At 37.3% G+C, this 13389-nt stretch overlaps 1 protein-coding gene across 2 annotated transcripts; it reads right to left on the bottom strand.

Annotated features, from left to right (window-relative positions):
* Positions 1-289: 289 nt before the first annotated feature.
* On the bottom strand, positions 290-11457 carry LOC107794880 (ABC transporter C family member 5-like). Of its 2 annotated transcripts, none has more exons than XM_075244915.1 (12): positions 11206-11457; positions 8755-10997; positions 8303-8623; positions 8136-8222; positions 6526-7221; positions 6212-6376; positions 4245-4539; positions 3586-3797; positions 1561-1866; positions 1342-1405; positions 977-1216; positions 290-839 (listed from the first exon to the last, which is right to left on the bottom strand). In XM_075244915.1, exons 2-12 carry the CDS (start codon positions 10852-10854, stop codon positions 727-729), a joined length of 4599 nt encoding a protein of 1532 aa, XP_075101016.1. In that variant the 5' UTR covers positions 10855-10997; positions 11206-11457; the 3' UTR covers positions 290-726. The 2 variants fall into 2 exon arrangements, with proteins under 2 accessions (XP_075101016.1, XP_016472917.2); XM_016617431.2 differs by having other exon boundaries at positions 8755-11047.
* Between the last annotated feature and the right edge of the window lie 1932 nt (positions 11458-13389).

The following is a 13389-nucleotide window of genomic DNA, read 5'->3' on the forward strand; positions in this document are numbered from 1 at the left end:
ATTATATCTAAAAGAAAACAAAGAATTGGCAAGAAATTTGAAGGAGTTTTAACAAGAATTGTCAAAAAAGTAATTGTGAAGAGATTAACATTACTTCTCTATCTTTTGAGTTTTTGTGCCAGATTAGTCGCTCAATAACCGCTTGAAAAGCTAAAGCTCGCTACAGAAATAATTTACATGGACTGATTTATATTTCCCTTATATGTCAGAATAAGGAAAGAGCAGAAAATAAACCAACTTGCCCCTGCCTAAATGTGCTATGGTGCAAAACTAGTAAATCTGGAAAGGATGATTCAAAGTAGTCTTTTTCTTGTGAGAAATTAGCATTAAAGTTGAGGTAGTCCTCTACAATATCATGAACACAATCAAAATTTTGCTTCTTGTGAAACCTAGTAATTGTTCACCATGCAGATACAAATTGCCGTCACATTTCTTCTCTTCCTACTTATTACCAACCTCTGCTGCCCTGGCTTATTTTATGTTACAGGCAATGCATGAATTCCCATCATACCTACAGAAGAATTAAGCATGGCCTCTAACCTAGAAACTAATTTCAACATGTAGCTCCCGTGTACTGTTTGTACTGCAGATAACACCCCCACCACCACTGTTTATGTTCTCAAGCCGAATGAAGCAGCAGCAGCAGGGGTGCCAGCCCGCTCATGTTTCCTCCGGCCCTCTGCTCTTCTTGCTTTCCCATCAAAATCTTCAGGCTTGCTACCCAAATTAAAAATCGGGTATGCCACTTGATCTTGATGAGTACTCTGACACCAACTTGAGAAACATTGAAGATTTGTCCTCTAAGAGTCGTGCTGGCGAATCGAACTCAGCCACCCGACCTGCGCAGGCACAATGTGGTTAATGGTGATTCGAGAATTAAACTTAAACAACAAAAAATACAATTAATGATGAGGCGAATTAAGACGAATACTAGCACAAAATCTCTCTTATAACAAGTGAAGCATAGAGAACGCACCATCACTGAGGACCAGAACCAGATCACTGTCAATAACTGTAGGGATACGATGTGCAATGGTACAAACAGTGCAGTCCTTAAACTCCGTCCTAATAATCTTCTGGATGAGGTTATCTGTTGCTGAGTCAACCGAGGCAGTCGCTTCATCAAGCACCAAAATTCTGGCTTGTTTAAGTAAAGCCCGCCCAAGAGATACAAGCTGCCTCTGGCCCACACTCCAATTATCTCCATTTTCCAGGACTGCCGGCAACAAGTTGGTAAAATATTTTCATCAGAACTCAAAATAAAACCAAATATGATCGTGGAAAAGGTTACATCATCACTGTCAGCAGTGCATGTCTTAGTTCCAATCTAAGAACACATACCGGGTGTTTCGAGCTTTTGATCTTTTTGCCTGACAATCTCTCCAAGCTGGGACTTCTCAAGTGCCTGAGGGGAAGAAAATAATACCCAACTGCAATCAGTATCATAAAGTAGACATGATCCACTAATGACTTCATTTTCTACTTATACATTGGAATGTTATTGAAAAAAATCTCAGCCTATATAATTATGTGTAAACAGGGAGAAAAACCAAATATTACCTGCCATATTTCTAGATCTGAATGTTCTCCAAGGGGGTCAAGGTTGTCACGAATTGTCCCTTCAAATAATGTTGGATCTTGGGGAATTATACTCAAACGACTTCGAAGGTCATGAAGGCCAATTGTTGAAATATCAATGTTGTCGATTATTATTTTTCCAGCTTCTGGTTCAAGCAATCTGAATAACGCCTGAATCAGAGTAGATTTACCACTACCTGTGCGCCCCACAATTCCAATTTTCTTTCCTCCAGGAAATTTGCAAGATACACCATGAAGCACGACTGGAAGACTCTCCTTATAACGAACCTAAGAGGAACAACAAAATAGTCATTAGCTCTCTCTTTTCCCTAATATCCGAGGGGAAGGTATGGTTTAGGGGTGGCAAAACTAACCCAAACCCATTTGACCCGCTCAACCCGTCAAGTTTTAATGGGTTTGGACTAGAACGATTTTGAAAATGGGTTGTTTTAGGTTAGCCCAGGTTAACCCATAAAAAATCATCCGCCCGAACGGATCCATGATGATGCCCAACCTTGACCCATAGAAAGGCTCAATCTTAGAGTTCTACCTTGACCCATGTGTTGGAAAATATTTTCTAATTTTCCCATGTTTGGTTGGTTTAAATATTTAAAAATTATTTTCTTTATGAATTCGTTTTGCTCCAATTGGAGGAAAATTTTTTCCCTATCAAGAGAAGAAATATTTTCCAAAGCTCTTTTTCAACCTTCCAAAACTAACTATTGTTGACAAAAATAATTATCAAACATGAAAAAAATCTGAAAATAAAGAAGAAACACATTATCACAACAGAAAAGTAACAAATAAAATTTATATCAATAAAATAAAGGACGGGTACTGAGCTATTTTTTAGGTATCACAATAAAATAAAAAAAGTACACATTTTATTGATGAAATGAAACAAAATACTCTTTCTACAACATGAAAAGAAAATTTGTTTAAACAAAAGAAAATACTTTTTCTACAACATGAAAAGAAACTACTCATTTTGTGAAAAAAAAAAATACTTTTTCAAAATCATGAAAAGAAAGTAATCTTTTTGTTGAAACAAAAGAAAATAATTTTTCTACAATATGAAAAGAAAGTCTTCATCTTGTGAAAAAAAAAATACTTTTTCTACGTCGGGAAAAGAAAGTACTTATTTTATTGTAATGAAAGAAAATACTTTTTCTACATCATAAAAAGAAAATATTCATTTTGTTGTAATTATTAGGCATAATAATCTATCTACAGCATTAAAAGAAAATAGGTTTTCTACAACAGGAAAAGAAGTACTCAGTTTGTGAAAAAAATATTTTTTCTATATCATGAAAAGAAAATACTCCTTTTGTTGAAACAAAAGAAACTACTTTTTAAGTATTCTGATCTTTGATCTTTTTAGTATTATAAGATGAATAACTATCAAATAAAATTCTAAATCCAAATTGAGGAAAGATATCATTTGGCATGAATTGACATTTATTCCAAAACATAAGATAATTTTTATGTGTGATTGTTAAAAAGTTAAAGAATATTGCAAAGATTTGGGCGGGTTGGGTTACAACCCATTGCTTAGCCCATCTTGACCCAACCCATCTTAACCCAAGTGAACTTTGGGCAGGGTTGAGCAATGACCCATTTAATGAGTCAGCCAATTTGCAGTTTAATGTAAGCTTGAAGACATGCTTTCCTGTCACCATCTTCCGTTGATTGTTTCTCTTAATACTGTCAACAGCATTCCTCTCCCTTATCATCTGATTCTATCTGCTTTAACTTTTAACTTCCCACAAAAATATTATTTTTACTTTCCCGCAAAAACAAGAAAGGTTGTGTGTCATTACCAAAACCTCAGTCGTTCATACAACTACATAATATCAAAAGCCTTAATGATACAAATTTCAAAAAGAAAAAACTCAGAATGCAGTGATATCATAAGTTGTTTTATATTATTGAATCTTCAATGCCACTGTGTCACCCAAAAAACAAGAAAATCATATACAACACAAAGGAAATATCAATCGTGCATACCTTTAAATCAATCAGTTCAATGGTTCCTTCTTCTGGCCATGACAATGGGGGACGAGGTTCAATAATTGATGGGGCCTCACTAGGAATATGGCAATATTGATGAATCCTTTCTATTGATATAATCTTGTTTTCAAGCTTGCAGAAACTGAGTATCCATCGTGACAGGCGTGCATTCAAGTTTAGGCCATATGTCACGGCAAGGCCTGCCATACCTATGGGAGCAGATACATGACAATTAGAATTACAAAATCAATTCTCCCAATCTGTAAGTCAAAAAGTAGTTGCCCATTTCTGCAATATTTTTTTGGCAAATAAGTGTTTTTTCAATCAATGAAAGAATTTATTCATATGATTCCAGCACCAAGACAGTGCTGGAAACTTCAACATCTGGATGAATAACTTTGTCTTCAAAGAAGTTCCCTCTTAAGACTTGATTCATTATTAGCGTCTGAATTAGGTGACATCACTCGAATTCCTCTTTTCCCATATTGAGATAGATTGACCCAAGTCACATTCTTTGCAATGTTCATGAATTGCTTGTAGGTATTGCGGGGTTCAAATGCACAATAAAATCAGAACTATTAACTTGAAGGTTCATCATAAATGATCAAGACCTGAAGCCAGATTTTCATCACACAGGGCAAATATAATGTACTTACTAGGATCTATACTTCCATGAGGAAAGCTCACTAGTAAAACCATGCAGAAAGCAAAGACAAATGTAGAGAGCAACTCCATGCGTAGGCAAAGCCATTCAATTGCTGCAAGACTGCAGAAGAATGGCCGAGCAAAACAATCCAAGAGATAAAGGTTCCTCTTCATAAATCTCTTTTCTTGCCCAAAACCTCTGATTGTTGCAGCTCCAGCAATTGACTCAGCAAAAAGATGGATGATTGGAGATTTTTGGATGCTAACAATGCGAACTAGTTCCCTTGATGAAGACATATAGTATTTCTGCACAAATTTGATCACAATTAATTTTAAAACTAATCAGTTGAAAACTGGAAGAGACAGAATTGTGACTCCAAAACTTGCATGCTCGAACTATTTCAACTTCTGCAATGGATTGGTGGCTGATAGTGGAAAATGAAAGAACAAAAACTTATTTCAAGGGTAATACTCTAGCACCTAGATGGTTCAAGTAATGGTAAATTTCGAAAAGCTAAGTTGCTCGGACACGGGTGCGGGTGTCCGACACGGGTGCGTATCTAGAGGTCGGATCCTTCGAGATGTAAATTCTAAGATCCGGGGATACGGATCCTAGTATGGATACGGGTGTGGGGATCCGGCTAAAAATAATTCAAAAAATATAAAAATATCTCTAAATTATGAGAAGTTTAGTGGAATACTAATGTATAACTTGTAAAGTGTGGATTTTTTTTAATTCTCAAGTTAGATAAGTAAATGATTGATTTCCTAGATAAGATATGTTATTTTCTTCAAATTTATCCTAGTTTTGGTCCTGATTTCAGGAATCATATTGTATATCGTCTCGAATTTTCCGTCGTGGTCAAAGTACCCAAAATTGTTTGACCAAATCCGGTACGGATCCCATGCCCACACCCATATTAGTGTCGTATCGACACAGGTGCGGCACCTAAACTGCCATGCCGGAACAACTTCGTTGAAAAGCAATATTCAAACTCCAACTACACACCAGATGTCCTCATCTACCACGGCAACCCAATTAGATGGTAGCCCCAGGAACATATTCTTATGTGATTACAGATAGTCACAAGTAATTGCAAGACCAATTTCATAAGCAGAAAAGTTATCTTTAGAGAACAAAATAAAACTTAAAATGCACCTAGAAAATAGTCTTCACATGTTGGTGAAGAATTTTCAGCAGTAAAAGATGACAAACCCCAAAAACAAAAATTCTTGAAGAAAACACTCCACATGAAGGATTAGATGTTCGTTTTTCCTTTTATTTTCTTCTGATAACCAAGGATTAGATGTTGTTAATGTAAATTTACAAAAACGAATATAGTATAAAAGAATCTCACCAAAACCCCACTTGACAAAGAACCTCTAAGTTTTGGCCAAAGATGTTAGTTTTACATTATATTTGCTGGTGGAAGAAAACTTTTAGGAGAAACTAGTAGCACATTAGAGGAAACTAAATATGAGAGACAGAGAGAGAGAGAGCGGAAAGAGATTGTATTACTAGATCATTTGGAGTTTTATAGCCTGTTTGGCCAAGCTTCTCCAAGTTGAGAAGCACTCTTTTTGAAAGAAAGTGCTTTTTTTTCAAAGTTGAAGTGTTTGGCCAAGCTTTTAGAAGAAAAAAAGTGCTTTTGAGTAGAAGCAGAAGCAGTTTTGGAGAAGCAGAAGCAGAAAAAAGTAGCTTCTTCCCGGAAGCACTTTAGAGAAAAATACACTTAGAAGCACTTTTTAAAAGCTTGACCAAACACAAATTGCTACTTAGAAGTGCTTTTCAAATTAATTAGCCAAACACAAACTGCTTTTCACCAAAAGTACTTTGAAAAAAGCGCTTTTGAAAAAAAGCACTTCTCAAAATAAGCTGATTTCCAGCTTGGCCAAACAGGCTATTAGATGCATAAACTAAGACAAGTTTTCGTGGAACTTATGTTTAACAGCAGAAAAGGTCTGCCCCCTCAGTTACCTGCATCCACAGGCAAGCAATTGCCATTGGGACGACAAGTAGTAAAACTTGCCAGGTAACTTTTGACATAACACCAACAATACCAATAAGCTGAATTGTAGTTGAAGCAAAGCCGCCAAGTCTGAAAGGAATATCAAGATCAACCACACTTTGATCAATCGACACCTGGTAAATCATAAGAATCCCTTAGAAAATTGCTATACCCGAAAAAATACGGCAAGTAGAAGGCAAGGAAAGAGAATCATGGAGCAACCATGAGCAGAGGATTGCATAAAAAAAAGGAAATATTAAGCAGTAACAATACTTGGACATACGCGATTCAATATACGCCCTGCTGGAGTGGAGTCAAAGAAAGACATTGGAGCCCTAAAGACAGTCGTCAGCATTCTCAAAAATAGTTTTTGTGCAGCCTCTAGACCAAATGTAGCAACCAGGACTGCCCTAACAAAGATAAACCATGAGCTTCCAAAAGCAAGGGCCATATAAACAAGAATAAGCACCAAACTAGTTGTCCTAGGACTGTCCCCTGGAGTTTGTGGATTTGCCCAAGCCATCCACCAGTTACTAGCTATTTGAAGCACCTGAAATAATGTCTGTGCAAGAATGATAAGCGGAATCAACAAGCCCTTATAAGCGGCCGCCATATATGACAAATAAACTTTCATGCTAACTTTTCCCCTCTCCCGTTCCTCTTCCTGAACAAGCTGCTTTTTTCTCAATCTTTTAGCTTTCTTTTTCTCTTTGATTGCCTTCTTATCAGCAGCTGAGACGCCTTCTTGCACTTCCTTTGCAAGACTGTCAATACTCTTTTCGCCTGAATCACATTTCTTAGTCACTACAGCAGAACCATCAGGCGAAGGAACTTTCTCCGGTTCTTCAGAAGATTGGTACGAAAAATCCATAGCTTCAATTGCTTCATGATGAGCTGAAACCAAAGCGTTGAAGTCAGTCCCTGCTTGCAGAAGTTCATCATACTTTCCACATTGACTGATACGACCTTCCTTCAGGACCTGTGAATGGAAGCTAAAGAGTCATTTGGGAATTAATTGTGGCCTAATACTGATTAAAAAGACATTTACCATCAAGTTTGATGGCTTTCTTCTCTTCATCATTCTAGAATGTAAAAGGACTGGCCCAAGTGTAAGCCTCTTTAGACTTTAGTATAGGTTAGATGCGTGCATCTTGAGGAAAAATGATTAAAATTGTCTAGAGATGCTAAATACACTTTGACTATATGATCTACGGGACAGAAAATGGTTAAATATTTAAGACATAATATATTATTGTTGATATTTCTAGCACAGTACCACTTATTAGACAGTTGTAAGGAACACACGAGGTTTAGTTCAGTGTTATTTTCCTTTTTGAATCTCTTTTTCAAAAAACATTCCCAGATCTGTTGGTCCTACAAAGTCATCTGAAAGAAGTGAAGAAAAACTCTTTTCTCTGACGGCAAAAATATAGACCATCCACAGGTAATTCCAACCATACTGTGCATCATTTTTAGGATTAATTTCTCAAGCTTGTGATTCTCGACCTTGACAATTCATATTTAAAAACAGCAAAAAACTTACAAGCAAAGCCATCTTTATTTGCAGTTAAAATTGCTCCATCATTCTTCAAATTTTGAAGCAGAAAACAACATATACAATAAAAAGAAGCTGAAGGAATAATATACCATCCTTCAGTACAAGTATAGATAGTAAACCTTGTCTGACCTGTTACCATACCTCAGCGTCCGTCTCACTTTTGAACTGACATATAGTATAAAAATCCAAGACGAAAGGACGAAATGAGGAAATAAACTTGACAAAACAATGCTAGCAGTTTAAATAGACGGCTTCAAGCTATAGAGAAAGTTTTACACACAAACCAACAAGAACAACGAGCGGTATTAGATAGTGAAATGGAATACACGACCTACCAATATCATGTCAGCAGCTGGCAAAAATTCAACCTGGTGAGTGACGAAAACCACCGTTTTTGCTGCTAGTGCTGTTAGTATGTACTCCTGCAGTAAAACAATGGCACATTCAGCAATTTTCCTTCTAATTGAGCAGAAGAACTGATTACGCTACAACTAAGCATAACCTTAAACAATTCTGACCCAGTGTGTGCATCAACGGCACTAAAAGGATCATCAAGTAAATATATATCAGCGTCCTGATAGAGCGCCCTGGCAAGTTGCACACGTTGCTTTTGACCACCACTAAGATTTATGCCTCTATCACCAATTATAGTCTGATCTCCATGTGAGAAAAGCTCCAAGTCCTTTTTCAGAGAACAAGCATGAATCACGGCCTTGTATTTTGCCTTATCCATTGGACTACCAAAAAGGATATTATCTTCTATAGTTCCAGATTGTATCCAAGCCGACTGTGAGACATAAGCAGCATTTCCACATATTCTAACCTAACACAAGTGGAAAAAGTAAAACCACAACAAAAGAATACTGATTAGAGCTTCTCCCATATTCCTAAAAAATTGGATATATTGAAATCCAAGAGAAAAGACAATGAGAAACATCTTTCAATTTGACTTACTTCACCAGAGATTTTGGGAATCTCACCAAGGATACAAGAAAGGAAGCTTGATTTCCCTGAGCCAACCACGCCACAGACAGCAACACGCATGCCCTTTTCTACCTTTAGTTGTATGCCTGCCAACGTTGGACTTGAAGAAGACGGATCCCAGCAAAATTCACTATCTTTAATTTCTATTGCGACATTTGTGATGTCTCGAGGCACCACAATGGTGGCATCTTCTTGCAACTCTTCCTCTTGCAGAAATCCAGCAATTCGATCAAGGGATACTTTTGTCTGAGCCATCATTGACACCAAGTCAGGGAAATTCCTAAGTGGTTCTTGGAGGATCCTGAAAGTCGCCAAAGCAGAAAGAACACTTCCTGCCGTAAGCTGACCACCCAACAGTATGCAAGTACCAAACGTAACAGCTGAAACAAATATAGGGGAGCTCCAGAAAATGAAAGTGATGAAAGCCTGAGAGTAGAGAGCTTTTCGAAGATACTTGAATTCCACGTTCCGCATTTCCTCTAGCATTACTCTATACCTATCCTCCCAAGCTTGTAACTTGAGAATCCTCATGTTCCTGAGGCACTCAGAAGTCTTTCTCATTCGATCATCCTTGGCACCCATTAGTTTATCTTGATAGTCTTCCTGAACCCTAGCTAATGGGACAGTTGCAACAATGGAAATAATGGTGGCAACTAGAGTTGCCACGGATGCAATACCAACATTTTTATACAAAATAGCAAGAGCCAGAATGATTTGAAGAGGCAGCATCCATATATCATGAAGATACCACGAATAGTCGCCTACTCTCTGAACATCTACTGCCATGTAATTAACAATCTCTCCACTAGTGTGACTTTGCCTAGATGAACTCGAGAGCCTCAGTCCCTTGCGATATACCATTGCAGTGAGAGCTGATCTCACATGCATGCCCAAAATGTCGACTCCAAGATACCACTGCCGGGTCGTTAAGGTCTCAACCAACTTTGCGGTGAAGAATATTCCAGCCAAAATGTATCCCTCATGAGGGAATGTCTCCACACCTGCTAGGTAGTCTACAAAGTAGCTAATCATGTATGGACCCACATAAGAAACACAAGTGTTCAGCCCTGCGAAAATCGCATTGCAGGCGGCCTCCTTCCAGAAAGATTTGAGAATAGCCCAAGCTAAAGAAGGCTGCTTTGAAGGATCTTCAGCCTTCAACTTTTCCCAATTTGCATTTAGTATCTTGTAATTTGTCTTAGAACGATCTCGTTGCGCAAGAAGCGGAATGTCCTTCAGCTCAAGTGGTCTCTTTGCCCCGACTGAAAGAAGCGGGTTCAACCAAGAAAGAGTAGCCAAACTAAAAAGGCCCGCATCACTGTAAGGAGTAACTTTAAGACATGCAGGTTCTTCTTCAGGGAGCAATGGCTCCTGAAGATCAGAGTTCCTAGTTACTTCAATACCAGTGACACCCCTAATAGCAACAAAACAGAGGAAGGCAAGAGCAGGGGTAGCAGCAAGATTTGCAAAGACATGAAAATTTAAACGGCTGGAGCCTTCAATTGCCAATCCTCTACTATCAGAGTACAATGTAGACAAACAAATGACAAAAGAGACAACCCACCATACCCTTGACAACAATGGGAATTTCAAATTGCCTTTGTACTTGCAATAAAGGGCACTGAAGCTCAAGACAACCCAAGCCAAACTCTGAGTTACAGGAAAGAGAATTAAAGTCCAATTATTCAGTCTGTAATTAGCCTTTCTAATCAAACCAACCCCATCAAAGCCTAACACCACAACATGCACAAACAAGACATAAAAGCAACACAAAACTGAAGCTTTATAGGCTCTACCTAACTCAATACTCTGTATTATTTCCACATCACCACTTCTATGTCTACCAGGAACTGAATTACCATCAGAATCATCCTTCCGAAATCGAAACCGACCGACACATAGATATATCTGCTTAGCAGATACAATAAAGAGAAACACAAGAAACAAGGTCAAGTTGACACAGATGGACGATAATTCCAAGAAAGAAAGGCCTTGAAAAGCAACAGAAAATAGCAACACCGTGTGAGCAGAATTTGTAGCTGTGTTGAAGAAAAGATTGATACCCATCATCGAAAAGTATCAATCTTCAGCATGAAAAAGGAGCAAGGTAGATCAATTTTGTTGAAGCTGGATCGAGTCTCCGTAGTAGTATTGTATTGTTATACTAACCCAGCAATAAGGATTGAATCTTGCAAAAGGGGCATTTTCACCATCTGGACATAACACATGAAATGATGACAAGTAACCCAGTGAGAGAAAGATTCTGCAGACACATAACACATAAAAACAAATTCATATTGTATCATAAAAAAAGAAAGAGAGATAGAAATACACAAAACAAGGTTACAAGCGAGACGTAGAGCAAGTAGCAACAAATTGAAATCTGAAACAAACCCATTACAGAAAATCCAAAATGCTGACCTGGGTTTTTGGTATTTTCCTCAGAAGAAGAGTCGTGTATCGAGCCGGTGTGGAGATTGTCGAGGCAAAATTCTGCAACGATAGACAGTATTTGTAGTAGCAAATAGCTAGCTATTTCACACACACACACAAAGAGAGAGTAGTGCTAAAATAACACCCACAGGCCACACCTACAATACACTAGCCTTCGTTGGGTAGTGAGGTGGTGATGATATGATATATATAGAGAGAAAAACAGATCCACCATAGTCTGTGATATATAAACGTATTAAAATATGTTTATAGTGGTAAAAAGGAAAGCCAGAAATGTAGCACTCAATATTTTACTGTGGCGCAGTATGTTTGGAATTATTAGACCTGTGATCACTATTCGAGTTATTTACCTTTCAAGAGTTGCAGTCTCGATAGGACTCTTTGAATAAAAACAAACAAAGCTGATCATACTTCTCTCTCTGCTATGTGTGTCCTCTAGCTGACAGAAAATAAAAGGAGTCAAAAAATAAACTATATTTGCGATTTGAGTATGAATAGATCACTCTGAATTTGTTGGAAATTTATATACAAATAAAGAAATACGTATAAAGGCAAAAAATTAAGACATAAGTCATCCCCAGGAATAATGGAAGGTGATTCGGAAAGACGAATACTATAATAATATGCTTTTAGCATTTGCATGTGGGGGTGAGATCGTCGAATTAATCATAAAATAAGATTAGGGTTTTAAAAAGACCATCTCAGCATTAATTTATGTCATCGGAATATCATGAATTTCCAAGATGTTTGTTGAGATTTCTTAGGCGGGGTTTAACTTTGGTTTTGGTTTAATTTCCAAAAAGTAATTACAGAAAAAACTCTGCATTTTAGGTTAGTTAATTCTTGAATGTACCTGTTTTCCTTTTTTTTCTTTAAAAAAAATTGTTTTATACTAGCATTTTACCGAAAAAAAACTAACGGTCACGTGACTTGAATCCTACACTTTTAATTAATAATTATACTGGAGAATTAGAGAAGGGAAAGGAAGAAGAGTTGTATTGGGAAAAATCAAGTTAATGTATCAAATTAATTATGTGGTGACATGTCATGACACGTGGACTGGTAAAGGAATGACAGTTGACGAGAAATAGTTGAAGATGCACGAGCTTTAACAGACACGGGCAAAGATCCAAGAAAACCAGAAGGGATAGGTGCTTGAACCTCTTGATATTCTGAAGACGCATCGGAAGAATGAACCTAAATAGCAAAAAGGGTATAGATACGTATTATTGGTAATTAATAAGCATTAATTATGGAAAACGTTATAGGATCTGTATTGTATCAGTTACGATTGCCAATTATAACGTTACATTAAATGCTATTAATTGTCCATAATGACTCCATTATGAAAGGAGAAAAATGTATTACTTAGAAATAACTATAAAAGGTGAGGAATGAACATTTGTAAGGACACGAAATACTATTAGAATATACTGATTTACTTTGCTTTCTATTCAGCTATTATTTATACCAATTATTTCTTTTTCTACTTGATTATCAGTAACCCGAGTTCTTCTAAAAATAAGCTTTGACCGAAATTTCAATTTTTGGTTAAACAAATTGGTTTCGTTACCGAAAATTTGATAATCGTCTGCTTTACAAATCAATTCTTTTATCAAAAACAATAATGTCGAATGTCAATAACAATAACCAACACAATTTACCACCTCAAGATCCACAACATCAAATGAACGACCCAGACGACAGAACCCCACCTCCTTCGCCACAACATTCTCAGCGACAATCACGAGAGGAGACTCCAAACAGATCTGAATCAAATGAAAATGACAGAGTTGCAAATGAACAAGCTCTCAATGAAGCTTTTAAAAAATTAATTGCTCAACAGGTCAACAACGCTCTCTAGGCTTTTACCAGCTAGTTGCCGGTTGTACCACCAACACTAACTCCAAATAACAACACTTTGGAAAACCCTCGTTCTGGACTCGTTAATTCAGGTGGTGGTGGAACTCCTAGCGAGTCTCGCGATGGAGAACCAGGTAATATAGTTAATTCTGATTTGCAAAATTTAGTATTAACTTTGCAGAAACAGCTCAAGGAGCAAAGCGACCGCATAGGGCAAATACCTGGAGTACCGCCTGTAATCAAGGGAATAGATATGAACAAATATTTACAACAACCTTGGAAGCCAAG

The sequence above is a fragment of the Nicotiana tabacum genome, chromosome 22 (assembly GCF_000715075.1).
Source record: "Nicotiana tabacum cultivar K326 chromosome 22, ASM71507v2, whole genome shotgun sequence".
NCBI lineage: Eukaryota > Viridiplantae > Streptophyta > Magnoliopsida > Solanales > Solanaceae > Nicotiana > Nicotiana tabacum.